Raw genomic sequence first — 18551 nt, 5'->3', positions numbered from 1 at the left:
ACAAAGAAAAACAAGCGCTTCAACAAAAGAGACTAGATAGGACAGAATAGGGATAAGAATACAAGGTAACAAATGCCAAATAACCAGTGAGGACTTTGTAAAGTAACAGGAAAGTTTTTATGTGTTCACTTACTCTCAAATGCACTTTTTTGTCAAATTGCACCAATCTCCAGAAAAAAAGAAAAGAAAATTCTACTCATTAATTATAACTTTTCTCAATCACTTGTTACCTGCCAAATTTAGAAAGCAAATTAATACAACAGAAAAAGTCATAAACTGTTTATACATTCTCGTTGTTTGTTCATGCTTTATGTTTTTGACTTTTTTCCAGAAACATATATATTCGATCACTCATTTATTCAACAAATTTGTTCTGAGCACCCACCTATGTGCCCAACATTATTCTAGGTCCTGGAGATGATAAAGTTCTAACCCTCATAGAGCATACTTTCTAGTGGCAAAATGAAGACTATAATATTTTTTATTGCACACACATAACACAATCTTATTTTCTGCTAGTAACACTGTTCCTAACACACCTTGACCTCTGCAAGGAGAATGTTCAGCAAAAAAAAAGAAAAAACCCAAAAAGAAACTTTCACATGCCTGTACTCAAAATATTTGAGAATTATTGATCTAAGAAAATCTTCCCTCCTTATTTTCACTCATTCATTTCATTGAGTACCTAGTAAAGTACCAGGCACAGTGGTAAAAATAAGATGAGTAAAATAATTCCAGAAGTCAGTCAGTTTATAATACGGAGGAAAAGACAAATAACACACACACACACACACACACACACGTCTTATAAGGGAAACATAAGCAAACTGCTTTGTTAGAACTTGACAGGACAGAGGGATCACACTGAATTAAAGGGAACCGAAGAAAACTCTCTAAGGAAAGTAGTACTGATGCTGACTAGGCTTTTATCTCAAGGTAAAGGGAAAGGGTAGCAGGTAGGGTAGCAATAAGCAAATATATAGAGAAGAAAAAAATGCAGAATATACTAGAAGAATACAAATTGAGTCTTTGGTTAAAACATAGGATACAAGCAACGGAGTAATGAAAGATAAAACTGGAATCTTAATTTGGGCCCAAGTTACGAAACACTTTGAATTTCAAACCAAAGAACCTGAACTTAACTTGGCAGGCAACAGAAAGGAATTGAAGAATTTGGTGTTGGGAAGTCACACAATTTCTGTAAAGTGCTGTGGGTGGTTAGATGCTACAAAACAAAGACTTGAGAAAACCGGTGGGTGGTATGAAAATGAGGATAAAACATTTCAATTACTCAAGAAGTCTGGTGGAAAAGGAGAAAACCTCTCTTGACTTTATTATTGGGGAGACTCTTCAACAGATTTGTAGGTAGTAGCTAAAAGTAGAGTCTAGAACGAAAGGGACTGAAGATTCAAGAAAAAGATAAAACCATGGTACAGGATCCAAGAGATGGAAAGGAATGATAATATCATAGTGTCTCTTCTACTTGTGATCTTGAAACAAAGAAACTCCGAAGTAGATAAGTCATTTTGCCTTAATCTCGGTAAAAAGAGAATGTCCTGGAAGTTATAATATAATGCGGGGGTGGGCAGGGGGACACACCTAGTAAGTTCTACTGAAAAGAAAAAAAGAATTTAACAGAAATGAGAATGGAAAATAAAAACAGCATAAGCAATGCCAATTCTCAGAGAAGCTGCTGAATGACAGTGTTAAACCAACTTCAACTTTATACTTTATGTTTACTCTCCCTGAAATGACTGCTTCCCTTCCAGATCTTCTTACCCAAACATACCCAGCTTTCAAGATCGCACATGAGCCCTACTTCCTAGAATTCTCAAGATGGAAAAAGATTCATAGGTAATTCAGTGAACATGTCCACCTAATTCAGAAATTAGTTTTGCCCTAGATCCCTGAACATTTTCAGCCATGGAAAGAAAGCACTCACTCTCATGAAGCTGCCAATTCCAGTCCTCCACAGGGCTCACTATTATAAGGTTCTTTTTAATACTGTGCTGAAGCCTGATCACTTAGAGCTCTACCATTATTCCTAATTGTATGTAGCTTCTACAGCTGAAGGGAACAAGCTGTCTCTTTCCAAAACAATCCTTCTGTATTTGAAAAGCATTATCAGGTCTTCTAAAAATTTAACATTCCCAGTTCCTTCATCACTCCTGACATGACATTTTCCAACCCTCTGTTCCAGTCAACCTTCTACAGAGGCACTTTAGTTTGCCTAAAAATAAGGTGCCTAGAACTGAGCATAATACTCCTTAAGTAGTTGGATGAGCCCAGAATAGAGTAGAAACACTAACTTCCTGGATCTAGACACTAAGTTTCTATATTACAACCTAAAAATAGTATTAGTTGTGTTTAGGTGGCCATGTTACACGTTGATTCAACAGAGCAAGTGGTCAACTAAAACCCAAAGAAATTGTTTACATAAACAAAATCTTCTTAGCCAGTAGCTACATACAGTAGAACTGAGCTCAAATTGAAAGCTGCTATTAATCAAATGCAACAATGGATATAAAAAGTACCTAGAAACGTACAAACAGTATAAACAGGAACAGCAGAATGCTGATAATTGTTCAAGTTGCGTTAAGTGTACATGAGGGTTCATTTTATTATCCTACTTTTGTCTGCGTTTGAAATTTTCCACAATAAAATTTTAAAAATATATACTTAATATTGTACGAGGCTTCAATAGCTCTATTTCTTGAAAATCTGTTATCTCCTCCCTACTTCTTTTTCCAGCCTCATTTCCCATCTTAACCTCTCTATTCTCCAACTACACTGGACTCTTTTTTTCTCTTTCATTCCATAAACTTGCTGTGCCTCCACGGTTTAATATATGATGTTTATGGAATCTTCCCCCATTTACCAAAACCCTATCTTTCTGCAAAGCAGAGTTTAAATGTTACTTCTGTGAAGTCACTCTACCAAAAACTAAGAACATAGAAGTTGGCGACAAATGCTTAACCAAAGTAAATGAAACAACTTTTGGGAGACTGGCTTACCCAAGGATCACAGAGTTCATAAATAGTAGAGCTGAGATTAGAATACACGTCTCCTGAATCCAAATCTCATCATCTTTCCATTATCGTAAAATAGTTCAGTGTTTGTTGCTCACACATCAAATGCAAATATGTTCTCTTTTGCCCCAGTAGGTGCGTGGAAGAAGAGGAGAAAGAAGTAAGAAAGATACCAAAAATTGAAGAAATGAGAAGGGGAAGTTGCAGACTGCCTCATTTCCACAATGGGATCTTTCTATCCAAGAAGAAATGATCAGAAAACAACTCTCCGCCTCAGACAAATGGCGACTGACTCATTCATACATTCATTCATTCAACATTCTGAGTGCCTACTATGTTCCAGGACCTGAACACACCGCTAGAGACACAGGGATGAACAAAACACAATCCCTGCCCACAAAAAGCTCCTTGCCTAGTGGAACTACTACCTTTTTAACAGCAGTAACTTTAATATCTTGAGATCTCTTGAGAGGAGACCCAGTAACCAATTTTCAAAGCCAGGCTCACAGACCAGCAGCCCGGAAGTCCCAGCCCAGCTCCACCACATCCAGGCCAGTACCTCGCAGCTCTCAGTGGATCGGATCTTGTCTCCCGGCTTAGCGCCGACGAACTCACCGCGCACTAAGAGCGGAACATGAACTTCAGTCTCCCCTCGCGTTCCTCCCCTTCCTTGCTGACGTCATCCAGAAGAGCCGCGGACTGGAGACAACGCTACTAACGGCACTTCCTCATCACGTGATGAGTCACGCCCCTCCTTGCGCGTGCTCCCTGCCCCTCAGGCCGCGGTCGCGATTACACTCTCTACGGCTTCCAGCTGGAGGGCCGTTGCGGGCTGGAGACACGGCGGCGACTGGAACCGGAGGAGTTCTAGGCCAAATGGTTGGGCCAGCCAGGATCCCAGGACCCTTCGCCGCTCGAGACCGGAGAGAGGAAACGAAACAGGCGGGAACCCGTCGGGGAGGGAGGGAACTAGCGGAAGGTGTCATGGCTGCCGCGCTCTTGAGTCACGTGTCCAGGCCCCGCCTTGCTACTTCCGGTCACGTGCCCTCGGACTCCTCTCAGCCAGCGATGGAGGCGAGACCCATAAGTAACAGAGGCGGTGGCGACTGCTGCAGCCACTGGGTTTCGGCCTCTTCCCAGCAGCGGCTCTAAGAAGCGCAGCGGAACTCGACCGGATCCAACCCAGTTAGTTACTTCCTGTCTAGAGTTGTAGCTTCCATCTGGTAAGTTTAGACTGAAGAATGCAGGCGGGTGGGTGGGCGGGCGGGTGAGGAGCTGACAGGCCTGGGGGCCGCAGGACGGCGTGGATTCTACCCCTTTTCCCAGCGTCGCTGTCGCCGTCCTCCCAACGCCCAAGCCTAGCGTCTTGTTTGCCCTTATCGTGAGGCGAGGAAGAGGCGACCCCTAATCTACTTGTCTAAAGGAAGCCTGCTCTTCAGTTGAGAGCAGGTTTACCCAAAGCCAGGATCAGATTTGGCTTATGAGAATGAAGTGGAGGCCTCTCCCAGACAGAGAAGCCCTTCCCGTCAGGAAATGTGCTGTTGAGTCTGGGATTCTGTAAGAGAAAAGCTGTCACCTTGGTGTCTGCACACCTTTTGCTTCCACCTGTCAATCTTACCTCTCTTAAAAACCTTCTTAACACGTGCCAGTCCACACACTCCTAGTTTTGGTCATTTGATTGTCGTGTAATGATGAAAAATAGACTATGAGTACCTGGATATAACGTAATTATTTTGTAAATCCCCCAGTGTTCTCAAAGGCCAAATTAAATAAGGAGGTGACTTTTCTTATGTTTTTTAAGAGACAGAGTCTTGCTCTGTCGTCCTGGCTGGAATGCAGTGGCGTGATAATAGCTCACTTTAACCTCGAATTCCTGGGCTCAAGCGATTCTCCTGCCTAGACCTCCCAAAGCGCCAGAATTATGCCACAGTGCCTGGCCCCAAATGACTCCTAAACTCCAATTTTAGCATAAGTAAAATGGGGATGGGGAAAGAAGATATGAAAAATACACCTTTTGTCCATTTGAAGACTCAGTCTTAAAAACAAAAAAAAAAAACTGAGTGGTTTGAATGAAATATGCTTTGCAGTGAGTATTGACTCCATACAAACCAATATCCAGACTTGTGGTTTTCAAATATTTTAAAGGAGTGGAACAATTTCTCCCCATGAATTTTTATCTGGAACCCAATATATAAAGCAGCATGCTCTGGTGGAACTAAATTTAAGAGGGCCGGGCCCCACCACCCCGCTTAACTTCTATCCTAGAGGCCACTCCTTGGAACACAGTTTGAAAACCACTGAACTGGACTTAGGTAATTAAGCCAAAGTTGACAACCTTAAGATTTTTTAAAAGACAAAACCAGAGCAGTTGAGATGGAGAAGTCACAACCGCAGGGAAGGTAACCTCTAGTAGCAGGCCTTGGGCTTACAGAAGGACTAGACTCTGGAGAGAACTTTGTACCTGTTAGCAGGCTTAAGTCTCTCATTCAGAAAGGAGAAAAAAGAGATGGTCTGCTGTCCTCACTCAGCCGACATTTTTTTTTTTTTTTTTGAGACGGAGTTTTGCTCTTGTTGCCCAGGCTGGAGTGCAATGGCGCGATCTCTGCTCACTGCAACCTCCATCTACCGGGTTCAAAGGCTTCTCCTGCCTCAGCCTCCCCAGCGGCTGGGACCACAGGCGCACGCCATCATGCCTGGCTAATTTTTGTATTTTTAGTAAAGACGGGGTTTCACCATGTTGACCAGGCCATTCAGCCGACTTGTAGCAGTGCAACAGATTGGTAAGTTTGAGTCTCTCTTAGGTGATACTAAATACACATGGCAGTACAAATGTGAAAAAAAATCAAAGCAAATTCAGAGAGGGCTTTTGAAAAATACTAGGAAAATTGGTGCAGTGTGGGAGAATAATCAGTTAAAAGTAGTGAAGCCAGCGACCAGCACCAGTCCTGGGTTGTGAATGCTTCCTGTGTGTACTGCCCTCAAGGCTTGTAACTTCTCCCTGCTGGTACCATGTGTCCTGCCCTCTGATAACCTGTTTCTCTGTGCTGTTTTATTCCCTACCATCAGAATGTTGTCTGGCATACCTTGAGCTTTCCTAGCATTTTGGCCACCATTTATCTCTGCCTTATGGATACTGCTGATAGAGATGTCTTTGTGCCCTTCTTTCTTTCTCTTTCCTGCCTTCAGTGTGGCAGTATCAGCCACTGACCTAGTAGTTTCTCTTGATTACCAACTGATTACTCTTCTCTCAATTTTGGTAATATACTCTTGTCAGCATGCAGTATTTATTAGTGGATAGGAGCGTATTTTCCTCTGTCATGCATCTCTGTCGCATTTTCCTCCTGCCTCTTCCCTGCACTGCTGTAAAATGTACAAGTGCTCCGTCCTAAAATTGCCACATCAGTTATTCTCCTTAATCTCTTCCTTGTCTGTGAAATTATCCTTAAAACAGTACATTTTGGTCACTCTTTACGTACTTATAAAGTTATTCCCTTTAATGCTGAATTGTTCAAACAGTTTTGGATTGCTTGATGGCAAGCAGCATTCCAAATCTCCATTTTTGTATGCTGGCAGATATAACAGTGCTCTCTAGTAATCCTTCTTTCAGAAGATGATTTCACTTTCACTTGTTGCTCCCTATCTCCTCTCCTCCATTTATCTCTTGCACATTGGAAAAGGGGATGTAGGTAATGGAAATGCAGAGGTGCAGTAATGTAAAGATTTGTGTTCAACCAGTTCAGATTCTTCCTTATCACTGTTTCCTTTTAAGGGCAAGATCCAGTTATTAGAATCTGTATGAGAAATGGTACATTGATCTGTGAATTGAAAACTATATGTGGTTCCTGGAGTTTAAGCAAAGATGTATATGCAAAGATTCCTTATTATGTCTTAGCAAGAGATCGTATTCTTTTAACAGCAAGATCTTAAATGATGTCATTGATATTTCTTGGACTCTTCCTATAGGCCAAACACTATATGTACTGGGTGCTATATTACAGAGAACCCAACATATATGGCCTCTGCCCTCCCTTATGAAGCTTGCAATCTGTCAGGAGACGTATACATTAAAAGAATTACATTAAAAATTATGTTGTTGTAAGTGCCATGAAGAAAATAATAGGAGACTTTAGCTGGTAACTTTGAAGCTTAACATAGACTGAAAAAAAAAACGAAAGCCAGTTGATGGGAAAGGAAGAGAATGTATGAAGGCTCAGAGCAAGGTATATGAATTTAGATTCAGACAAATACATTTTTAACTGCAAATAAATTAATGCCTTTACTAGAGATCTTGCTATTTAGAGAAGTCTTATAGCAGACCATTTCATAAAGTAAATAGTCTTTTAGTAAAGCGAGATCTTCATTGACTGGATCTGTTTAAATGTAGCCTACACCAATAACTTTGATAAATTTCTATGGCTCTTATAGAGTTCTCCTGGGAAGAAGTGTTTGCCACTCAAGGAATATACTCAAGAAAAACCTGGAAATCACAGAAGGCATTGTAAGATAGGTACAGTGATTCTGTTAAACCTCCTGAAATTGGTCCTTGAACAATTAAGAGGTGCTACAGATGACCAGGAAAATTTACCAAGCAAATTAGCCGTGAGACAATTGACCAGTTGTGCCCAATGTGCGGTAATTTATCTCAGATTTATTTTTTAAATTTCCCCATAAATGAATTTTTATATAAATGGTTTTATATGTTATATATAAGAGGTTATGGCAGGGCGCGGTGGCTCACGCCTGTAATCCAGCATTTTGGGAGGCTGAGGCAGGCAGATCACCTGAGGTCAGGAGTTTGAGACCAGCCTGGCCAACATGGCAAAACCCCATCTCTACCAAATATAGAAAAATTAGCGAGGCATGGTGGTGCGTGCCTGTAATCCCACCTATTTGAGAGTCTGAGGCAAGGGAATCGCTTGAATCCGGGAGGTGGAGGTTGCAGTAAGCCTAAATGAGGCCACTGCACTCCAGCCTGGGTGACAGAACAAGACTCCTTCTCAAAAAAAAAGGTTATGTTTTTTCCCAGTCGATGTAGTCAGTTCTGTCTCATGTATTCTCCACTTTGCAGTTTCTCTCTTCATGCATTTTTTTTTTTTTTTTTTGCCTTCTCAACTCATAAAGGTTTTTGTATTATTTTCCAATGCTAACACTTTATTTTTGCCTGTATGCCCAGTTAATTGGGAGACTTGCTCTATCAGCTGTCCTTGCTCACTGTTTTTCTTCCAACTACTGACATACTTAAAATTATCCTACTTAAGTAGTATAATGAAATATCAACATACTTAAAATTATTTGCCAACTTCCCCCTCAAATCCTCCACTCTCATCTTTCTTAGATTTTAATTCATTTTTCTTAAAACATGTTTCCTAATTTGTATGGTTTGCAGTCCAGTTTGATATTCTACAGAGTGGGCTTTTTAAAATATGTTCTCTAACTCCCGACCTCAAGTGATCCACCTGCCTCAAAACCCCATCTCTAAAAAAAAAAAAAAAATAGAAAAATTAGCTGGGCGTGGTGGCAGATGCCTATAATCCCAGCTACTCGGGAGGTTCTGGCAGAAGAACTGCATAGTTATATGTTTATTATAAAGAATACTAGAAAATTAAGGTTAAAATAAACTACTGAAAATAGAAAACACTGTTTTCAAATTCTCACACTAGCACCCCTAACACTTTCCTGGGTTACCTTTATAAACATTTGGTTTGATAGAGAAGAAACTCTTGGGAAGACTTTTTTTTTTTTATAACTGCTTTAGTATAAAATACATAATTATTATAGATGAGAAAAGAGAACATTTAAATCATCTGTATTTTTATCACCCATAGATAATCATTATTTGGTATCTATCTCTTCAGTCGCATATATTTTCAGAGTAACATAGTGGAATTTCAAAGACAGACTGACCCAGATTCAAACCCATTTCTGCTACTTCCCTGATGCTTTAAGAAAGCATCTTGATTTCTCAGACCCAGTTTCCTTATCTACAAAATGTAACTAATAATAGAACCTACCTCATGGGATTACTAACTGGGGACTGAGATAATGTCTATAAGAAACTTAGTCCAGCACCTGACACATTATTAAGCATTTAGCAAATTCTAGATGATGGAGAATATTATTTTGAGACAGTGTCTCACTTTGTCACCCAGACTGGAGTGCAGTGGTGTCATCACAGCTCCATCTCCCTGGGCTCAGGTAATCCTCCCATTTCAGCCTCCTGAGTTGCTGGGACTACAGATGTGTACTACCAGGCCCAGCTAATTTTTATAGTTTTTGTAGGGACAGGGTTTTGCTATGTTGCATGGGCTGGTCACAAACTCCTGGTCTCAGGCAATCTGTCCGCCTCAGCTTTCCAAAGTGATGAGATTATAGACGTGAGCCACCCTGCCCAGCCTAAATTTTAGATTTTTTTAAATTTAAGAATATGGGGCAGGTTGGGCGTAGTGGCTCACGCCTGTAATCCCAGCACTTTGGGAGACTGAGGCGAGGGATCACTAGGTCAGTTCGAGAGCAGCCTGATAACATGGTGAAACCCCATCCCTACTAAACATACAAAAATTAGCCGTGGTGGCATGTGCCTCTAACCCCCAGTTACTGAGGAGGCTGAGGCAGGAGAATCACTTGAACTGGGGAGGCAGAGGTTGCAGTAAGCCAAGATCGGGCCACTGCACTCCAGCCTGGGTGACAGAGTGAGACTCCGTCTCAAAAAAAATAAAAGAGAGTATAGGGCCAGGCACGGTGGCTCACGCCTGTAATCCCAGCACTTCGGGAGACCGAGGCAGGTGGATCACCTGAGGTCAGGAGTACAAGACCAGCCTGGCCAACATGGCGAAACCCCGTCTCTACTAAAAAATATAAAAATTAGCCAGGCATGGTGGCAGGAACCTGTAATCCCAGCTACTTGGGGGGCTGAGGCAGGCAGAATTTCTTGGAACTGGGAGGAGGAGGTTGCAGTGAGCCAAGATCACACCACTGCACTCCAGCCTGGGTGACAGAGCAAGACTCCATCTCAAAAAAAAAAAAAAAAAAAAGAAAAAAATTTATGGAATCATGCCGGGCACAGTGGCTCACACCTGTAATCCCAGCACTTTGGGAGGCTGAGGCGGGCAGATCACTTGCGTCCAGGAGTTCGAGACCAGCCTGGCTAACACGGCGAAACTCCATCTCTACTAAAAATACAAAAAATTAGCCAGGCATGGTGGCACATGCCTGTAGTCCCGGCTACACTGGAGGTTGAGGCAGGAGAATCGCTTGAACCCGGGAGGTGGAGGTTGCAGTGAGCCGAGATCGTGCCACTGCACTGCAGCCTGGGTGACAGTGAGACTCCATCTCAAAAAAAAAAAAAAAAAAAAGAATATGGAATCAAACTACATGCCTTTTTTTCTGTGTATCTTTTCATGTCATCAAATAGTCTTAAAACAGTTTTTTAAACTTCAAGAAGGGAAAACTCTCAAATTAAAGTCTTAAGACATCAAATAAGTCAGTTAAAAGATGGTATTGTTTATTAAGAATTGTGATCCTTTATCATATTTGATATATGGATATCAAAATGGGATTGTAAGAAAACAGAAATTCTCAGTGGTGAGTAAAAATCACAAAATAATGAACTTGAATGTATTTTATGATTACATTTGTAAGGTGGGTCCAGATAAGGTAAGCACAATTAAAAATGAGGAAAATTGATGTTAGGGTTGTGACATTATGGAATTTTTAAAATCCCTTTTTAATTAAAAGCAGTCATCTAATCGGGCTTTATTCCAGCATTTGCAAATGCCTACATAATGCAGACTATCTCTACCTGCATGACTCAGCAGTACCTCACATTCATCATGTCTGGAACTGAATTCCTTATCTTCACTTTCAAATCTGCTCTTCCTTCTCATTAATTTCTGAAAATGGTACCACTGTGCTCATGTCAGTAAGGCTCAGAAATGGGGTATGGGCAAGCAACTGTGACGCTTCCTTCAGCACTTTAACAGTGTTCATTCTGCTGCTTCAGTGGTCCTTGTCCCTTCCTCTCCAGTCTCTCCTGCTGCTCACAGATTAATTTCTTTTTTTTTTTTTTTTTTTTTTTTTGAGACGGAGTCTCGCTCTGTCGCCCAGGCTGGAGTGCAGTGGCGCGATCTCGGCTCACTGCAAGCTCCGCCTCCCGGGTTCACGCCATTCTCCTGCCTCAGCCTCTCCAAGTAGCTGGGACTACAGGCGCCCGCCACCACGCCCGGCTAATTTTTTGTATTTTTAGTAGAGACGGGGTTTCACCGTGATCTCGATCTCCTGACCTCGTGATCCGCCCGCCTCGGCCTCCCAAAGTGCTGGGATTACAAGCGTGAGCCACCGCGCCCGGCCAGATTAATTTCTAAAATACAAATCACTCCCCTATTCAAAAGTCTTCAGAAGTTTTCTGTTGTTTGCCACATAGGGTGGCCTTCTCCACTATATGCCTCCATCTTAACCATCCAACCTCATATCCTACTGATCTCATGAACCTTATGCTATATCCTAAGCAGATTACTCATTCCTAGAGAGTTTCAATCCACTGCCCCAAACTATTCCCTTTGCCTCTGACACTGTTTCCCTTTACTTTCTGTGTAGAAGTCCTCTCTTCAAGACCCAATTTATAACCAAACTATGTATTAAAAAGAATGAACTGATACATACGCAACAATGTGGTGGATTTCAAAAAACATGTTAAGCAAAAAACTAGAGACAAAAGGAGTACATACTGTATGAGTCTTTTCATGTGAAATCCTAGAACAGATAAAAACTAATCTGTGGTGATAGAAATCAGAATAGTTGCTGGAGGTTGGGGAAAAGAGATTGACCTGAAGGAAATATGAGGGAATGTTCAAGGGTGACTGAAATGTTCTGTGTCTCATTTTGGTAACTGTAAATGGGTGTGTACTATTGTCAAAACGCATCGAACAGAATGCCTAAGACCTATGCATTTGTTGGTTTGTTAATTATATCTTAGTTTTTTAAAATGGCTTTTAAAAAATTCTGTGGCCAACATTTCTCATGGCTTTCTGAGTGAAGAAACTGCCTCTGAGTCCTAACTTGGAACATTTTTATGTCCCTTTTGGGACTTCATGTCGTGGGTAGCAACTGTCTGAGGCAGGTGGCACCAGTAGTAAAAAGAATTTGCCAAGACAGTTGTAGGTAAAGAAAGGCAGATTTGTTAGAGAAAGTAGGAAAATATGTTGCAAGAAAGCAACGTGCAGATTAGCAAGCGGAGAGCTGACTGCAAGGAGACAAAAGCTTCCAGGGGATTTTATAGGATTGTGCTTTTGCTGAAGAGTGCTACATGAAGTACTGATAACACCAAGGCTGCAGTGAGCTAACTTGCATTTTTCTATCCGCTGAGGGTCTGGTGATAAGTGGGGCACAGCAAGATTGTGAATTATTTGCACGGGAGGGCTGTGTGTCCTGGACCATGAAGAAAGGCTGACTTGTAGCTTATCTGCTTTTTCTTTTTGCTTTCCCCTGCTCCCACCAGCCTGACTCCTTTTCCCTAATTAGGACTCTACACACATTCTAATTAGTATACACTAACAAATAGCACACATATACACACTTGCTCGCTGCACTGGAAGATCTTTGAAAGCAGAAATCAACAGACATTCATCTTTGGATAGTCCCCAGGCTCCTTGGCTCAGTACAAATTTGTTGGATAAATGTATAGAATAGCCTGTAAAGACCTATAAAAGGGATATCTGACTACTCATACTTGAGATAATCAACTTCAGAGAAAGCAAGGTTTCACTTTTTTCCCTTGTATTTTTTATTTCTAACTCATTGTTTGAGTGAATAAGAAGTAATAATTGTTTTAATCCAGTGGTTTGTTTTGTTTTGTTTTGTTTTGTTTTGAGACAGGGTTTCACTTTCATCCCCAGGCTGGAGTACAATGTTGCGATCTCACCTCACTGCAGCCTCTGCCTCCTGGGCTCAGGCAATTCTGCTGATTCTCCTGCTTCAGCCTTCCAAGTAGCTGGGACTCCCAGGAGCACATCCTTTTGCCTGGCTAATTTTTGTATTTTTTGTGGGAATGGGTTTCACCATGTTGCCCAGACTGGTCTCGAGCTCCTGAGCTCAAGTGATCCACCTGCCACAGCCTCCCAAAGTGCTGGGATTATAGACAGGAGCCACCATGCCCAGCCATATTTATTAATCTTAAGAGGTGATGGTTTGCTGGGTGCAGTGGCTCACACCTGTAATCCCAGCACTTTGGGAGGCCAAGGTGGGTGGATCACCTGAGGTCAAGAGTTCGAGACCAGCCTGACCAACATGGAGAAACCCCGTCTCTACTAAAAATGCAAAAATAGCCGGGCGTGGTGGCACATGCCTGTAATCCCAGCTGCTCGGGAGGCTGAGGCAGGAGAATCGCTTGAACACAGGAGGCGAAGGTTGTGGTGAGCTGAGATCACACCATTGCACTCCAGCCTGGGCAACAAAAGTGAAACTCCATCTCAAAAAAAAAAAAGAGGTGATGGTTTAAGTAGTTTTTTGGGGTTTTTTTTTTTTTGTAACTTTATAACAAGAATTTCTGATTTCTGTTGTTTTTAATCCCTGCCATACTCCCATTCCTAATACTTATTTTCCCATTATGTTCAAATAGAAGTTCAATTATTTTGGAGAACTAACGGCAGATCTAGTATTTCATTGTTCCCATTTTATTTGTTTAGAGACACGGTCTCACTCAGTTACCCAGGTTGTAGTACGGTGTGTTGATTATAGCTCACTGCCGCCTCAAACTCCTGGGCTCAAGCAGTTCTCCCACCTTGGCCTCCCAAAGTAATTAGACCTATTTTTTATACAGACGGGGTCTCACTTTGTTGACAAGGCTGGTCTCAAACTCTTGGGCTCAAGTGATACCTCCTGCCTTGGCCCCCCAAATTGCAGGGGTTAGAGGTGTAAGCCACCTCACTTGGCCTGTTCTCATTTGTTTTAACCCTCAGAAAAATGTTTCAGTAAACCTTCACTTATTTGCCCAGGGCAAACGTAATTGTTAAGTTATATTTTGGCCATTCCTCTGGGGATGAAAACTAAAGTCATAACTTCACCAGAAATGGCATATATGTGGCATTGGTGCCACAACTTTCCCCATCCTGGCCCATGGCAGACAGCACCATCAGTCAGCAGTCTTTCTCACTGAGTCCAGACAGCCACACTCAAGCCTGGAGGATTTGGATTGGGCATTTAAGATTCTCAGAGGCAGGGGTTGGAGGTGGAGGGACCAGACTCTGTCTTAGGTAACTAGTTAGGCATTATACCAATGAATCGTGGCCAAGACCTGGAGAGCAGTTGAAGACATTTGAATGTTAAAAGATAGGAAATTAGCATGTGAAGTGTTAAATATTTAGTTATCTCAGTTTTATTTATACAGAAGAAACAGACCAGAAATCAGGAAACTTTGGTGTGGTTTCAGCTCTGGGAATGGTTCTGGGAAGTCCGCACAAATCTTTCAGATCTTAGTTTCAATTGAAACAAATTTGAACAAAATAATAAATATGACTCTGTAATTCTACAGTTTTACAATTGTAAATATAGACTGTATGAAAGACTACACATTTTCAAATTGTGTGTGTCTAAGAATATAACTGAGGAAAATAAATTGATAATACTCATTAGCATTTAAGTGTTGTATAAATTTACACCTGTGGTATGAGCAAAATGAAATTTAATTGTAGAGGAATGATGCCATGCAACTTTATCTTCAACTTTGAATGAGAAAAGAGAATTTCTTCTTCCCTGTTAATTTCCTACAGTTTAGATTTTATATTTGAAAGGGACTCTAGAAGTCAACAGATTCAACCCTAATTGACGTGTGGAATAGTTTTTTTCTTCATCTTTTTTTTCTCTCTTAGCACCTTCTAGCCACCATGGCAACCTCATCTGAAGAAGTTTTGCTGATTGTAAAGAAAGTGCGTCAAAAGAAGCAGGATGGAGCTCTATACCTCATGGCAGAAAGAATTGCTTGGGCACCTGAAGGCAAAGATAGATTTACAATCAGCCATATGTATGCAGATATTAAATGTAAGTCAGCTATACTAAGTTCTGATGTATTTGTATGTCATAGTTGCTAGTAATTTTGTAAAAAGATTATATAAATAATCTTTATTTTATATCAAAAAATCAACCATGTAGAAATAATTACAAAATGGGGTCACTGAATATATACTATTTTATAACCTGACCTTTTCACTTAATAACAGAACAGGTACAAGTTTACATATAATATGTAAATCTACCTGACGTATAGATCTCCACACACTTTAATAGTTGCATAATACTCCACTAAATGAATATACAATCATGTATTTAACCAGCCCTCTGTGGTTGGACACTTAGGAAGTTTCCAGAATTTTTTTATTGCGGTGTTTGCACTAATATCATTTCAAGGTTGTGTGTGTAGGATACATTTCTGCAAAGAATTTCCTGTTTAATAGTTGATGTGTTTTTTTTGTGTTACTGTTGGTAGGAACAGAGTCTTGATGTGTTGCCCAGGCCGGTCTCAAACTCCTGGCCTCAAGCAACACTCCTGCCTCATCCTCCCAAAGTTCTGGGATTATATTATAGGCATGCACCACCATGCTTGGCCAGGTTTATGCATTTAAAATGCTGATAGATGATGCTAGATTTTCCTTCACTAAAATTGTACCATTTAGGCAAGTTGTCTGATCTTTGCTTATGTGGCCATCTTCTGTTGAGAAGACTCAACCTTACAGTGAATGTAGATGGTGGAATTTCTTTTTATAAATTTCAGGCATGGGCTAGGCACAGTGGCTCACACCTGTAATCCCAGAAGTTTGAGAGGCCAAGGTGAGTGGATCACCTGAGATCAGAAGTTTGAGACCAGCCTAGTCAACAAGGTGAAACCCCATTTCTACTAAAAATACAAAAATTAAGGGCCGGGCGCGGTGGCTCACGCTTGTAATCCCAGCACTTTGGGAGGCCAAGGTGGGCGGATCACAAGTTCGGGAGATGGAGACTATCCTGGCTAACACAGTGAAACCCTGTCTCTACTAAAAATACAAAAAAAATTAGCCAAGCGTGATGGCAGGCGCCTGTGGTCCCAGCTACTTGGGAGGCTGAGGCAGGAGAATGGCATGAACCTGGCAGGTGGAGCTTGCAGTGAGCCGAGATCTCGCCATTGCACTCCAGCCTGGGCGACAGAGTGAGACTCCATCTCAAAAACAAAACAAAACAAAAAAAACCACAAAAATTAACCGAGAGTGGTGCATGTGCCTGTAATCCCAGCTACTCCAGAGGCTGAGGCAGGAGAGTCACTTGAACGCGGGAGGCAGAGGTTGCGGTGAGTCAGGATCGTGCCATTGCACTCTAGCCTGGGCAACAGAGCAGGGCTCCATCTCAAAAAAAAAAAAAAAATGATCTGGATTAGGAGAAACTTAGGGTAACCAACTCTTTGACAAATTATTGTACTTTAACTGTAATCATTAATTGAATTCATTTATTTCCCTGGATATAAGATTCTTCTCCTAAAGAAAATTCTATGATAATTTCAAGCAATGTGATACCCCCCAAAACGGACAACCTTCAATTTGCAAAGTGCTCAGTTTGTAAATTGCTTTGTATACAAACCTCTGTCTTGCCGCAAAGACTTACCTCTACTTTGCTGCAGGAAAGGACCAAGATCCCTGTCTTTCTCCAGTGAAATAATTTAGAATCTTAATTTTCGAAAAAGAATATTATTTAAAATTCATCGGCCGGGCGCGGTGGCTCACGCTTGTAATCCCAGCACTTTGGGAGGCGGATGCGGGCGGATCACGAGGTCAGGAGATCGAGACTACGGTGAAACCCCGTCTCTAATAAAAATACAAAAAATTAGCCGGGCGTGGTGGCAGGCGCCTGTAGTCCCAGCTACTCGGAGAGGCTGAGGCAGGAGAATGGCGTGAACCCGGGAGGCGGAGCTTGCAGTGAGCCGAGATTGCGCCACTGCACTCCAGCCTGGGCGACATAGCGAGACTCCGTCTCAAAAAAAAAAAAAAAAAAAAATTCATCATAGCTCAGTACTGCCTAAGCCATATGGTCTTTTGTCCGCTATCCTGGTAATAGTACCTCCTTTTAAAACTTTATTTCTGGCCGGGTGCAGTGGCTCACACCTGTAATCCCAGCACTTTGGGAGGCCGAGGCGGGTGGATCACGAGGTCAGGAGATCAAGACCATCCTGGCTAACACGATGAAACCCCATCTCCACTAAAAATACAAAAAAATTCTCTGGGCATAGTGGCGGGCACCTGTAGTCCCAGCTCATCCGGAGCCTGAGGCAGGAGAATGGTATGAACCCAAGAGGCGGAGCTTGCAGTGAGCCAAGATTGTGCCACTGCACTCCAGCCTGGGTGCGAGACTCCTTCTCAAAAAAAAAAAAAAAAATATATATATATATATATATATATATATATTTCTGAGAGAATGCCCTACAAATTTCTGTTAGTAGCTACTAACATTTCTGTAACATTAGACTTATAAATTAGGAGTATTAGCATCTCTCTCAAATGACAAGCTAACCCCATAGCTTTGTGTAATACACACGCACATTGTGATAACCACAGTGTACAATAAACAGTATGCCCATCTCCAATTTCTCTACAATTCTTCTCAGTTATTGGTGAAAGCAGTGCATACCCAAAACTAGATTTGCACCAGAAGAGTTTCAAGTTGAATATTTGAAGGAATGCCCACATCTGAAAGAAGCAATTGAAATTGATTTAGTTCTTATCATAGCTGACAAAGTTACAGAAAATTTTAAAGAATGATACAGTGAAAACCTATGTAATATGCCCACCTAGATATTATTATTATTTTGCCATATTTGCTTTATTATTTGTGTGTGCACTTTTATTGCTTGTAATACCATTATCACACTGAAAACATTTTAATAAAAAATAGCCATTGTTGCATTTCCATTGGTTGTCTCAATAATGTTTATAGTTGTGGTTTTTGGGTTTTTTCTTTTTTTAAAAAAAAAAACGGTATCCAATCTAGGTTCTTGCAGTTGTCATTTCTTTAGTCCCTTTCAGGGTATAGCCTTGTCAAATATCAAACATTCTGAGTATTTCTGATTGTCTCCTTAAGGTTTTAATTTATTCCTGTATACCTGTATTTTTTTATAAGCTAAAAATCAGATCTAAAGGCTTGAATATATTCAGCTTAAACATTTTGTGCAAGAATAGTAACATACATAGTGACATTCACTTCCTGTTCCATCACCTCAGAAAGCATATAGTGTCAGGTTGTCTTACTTTTAATGAGGCTAAGTTTGATAACTTTATTAAAGTGGTGACACCAGATTTCTCGAATATAAAATTACATATTACCCTTGCAAAATGAAATGCCATGGGCTGCATTTTGCAGTCTTTTGGATCTTGATAGGTCATTTTTATTAATGATAACGTTGATTTGGGGCAGTTTGTTTAAAATACATTCAGGAAGCTTTAAAGAGGTCTGCCCTAGTTGAATGGAAACAAAAGCCCATTAATATCTGGAGGTAGTAGCAGTGGGTGAGAA

At 41.2% G+C, this 18551-nt stretch overlaps 2 protein-coding genes across 15 annotated transcripts in view; one reads left to right on the top strand and one right to left on the bottom strand.

Annotated features, from left to right (window-relative positions):
• HPS5 (HPS5 biogenesis of lysosomal organelles complex 2 subunit 2) overlaps positions 1–4019 on the bottom strand; it is a 44177-nt gene extending 40158 nt beyond the window's left edge. For 5 of the 12 annotated variants that reach the window (XM_063641037.1, XM_063641039.1, XM_055282173.2 and 2 more), the window contains exon 1: positions 3645–3790. The gene's annotated coding sequence lies outside the window, so the exon portion shown is untranslated. Of the gene's footprint in view, positions 1–133; positions 163–3457 lie in introns of those variants that run through there. The other 7 variants (XM_055282169.2, XM_063641036.1, XM_055282168.2 and 4 more) reach the window with 5 other exon arrangements.
• Positions 3770–18551, top strand: part of GTF2H1 (general transcription factor IIH subunit 1) — a 47426-nt gene continuing 32644 nt past the window's right edge. The window contains exons 1-3 of one of the 3 annotated variants that reach the window (XM_055282191.2): positions 4012–4252; positions 7455–7536; positions 14891–15059. In XM_055282191.2, coding sequence (XP_055138166.1) covers positions 14906–15059 — 154 coding nt within the window. In that variant the 5' untranslated portion in view covers positions 4012–4252; positions 7455–7536; positions 14891–14905. Of the gene's footprint in view, positions 4253–5588; positions 5810–7454; positions 7537–14890; positions 15060–18551 lie in introns of those variants that run through there. The other 2 variants (XM_055282189.2, XM_055282188.2) reach the window with 2 other exon arrangements.

This window comes from Symphalangus syndactylus, chromosome 6 (assembly GCF_028878055.3).
Source record: "Symphalangus syndactylus isolate Jambi chromosome 6, NHGRI_mSymSyn1-v2.1_pri, whole genome shotgun sequence".
In the NCBI taxonomy this organism is placed as follows: Eukaryota; Metazoa; Chordata; class Mammalia; order Primates; family Hylobatidae; genus Symphalangus; species Symphalangus syndactylus.
The sequence above is the reverse complement of the archived record's forward strand: the minus strand, read 5'-3'. Positions and strand labels throughout refer to the sequence as shown.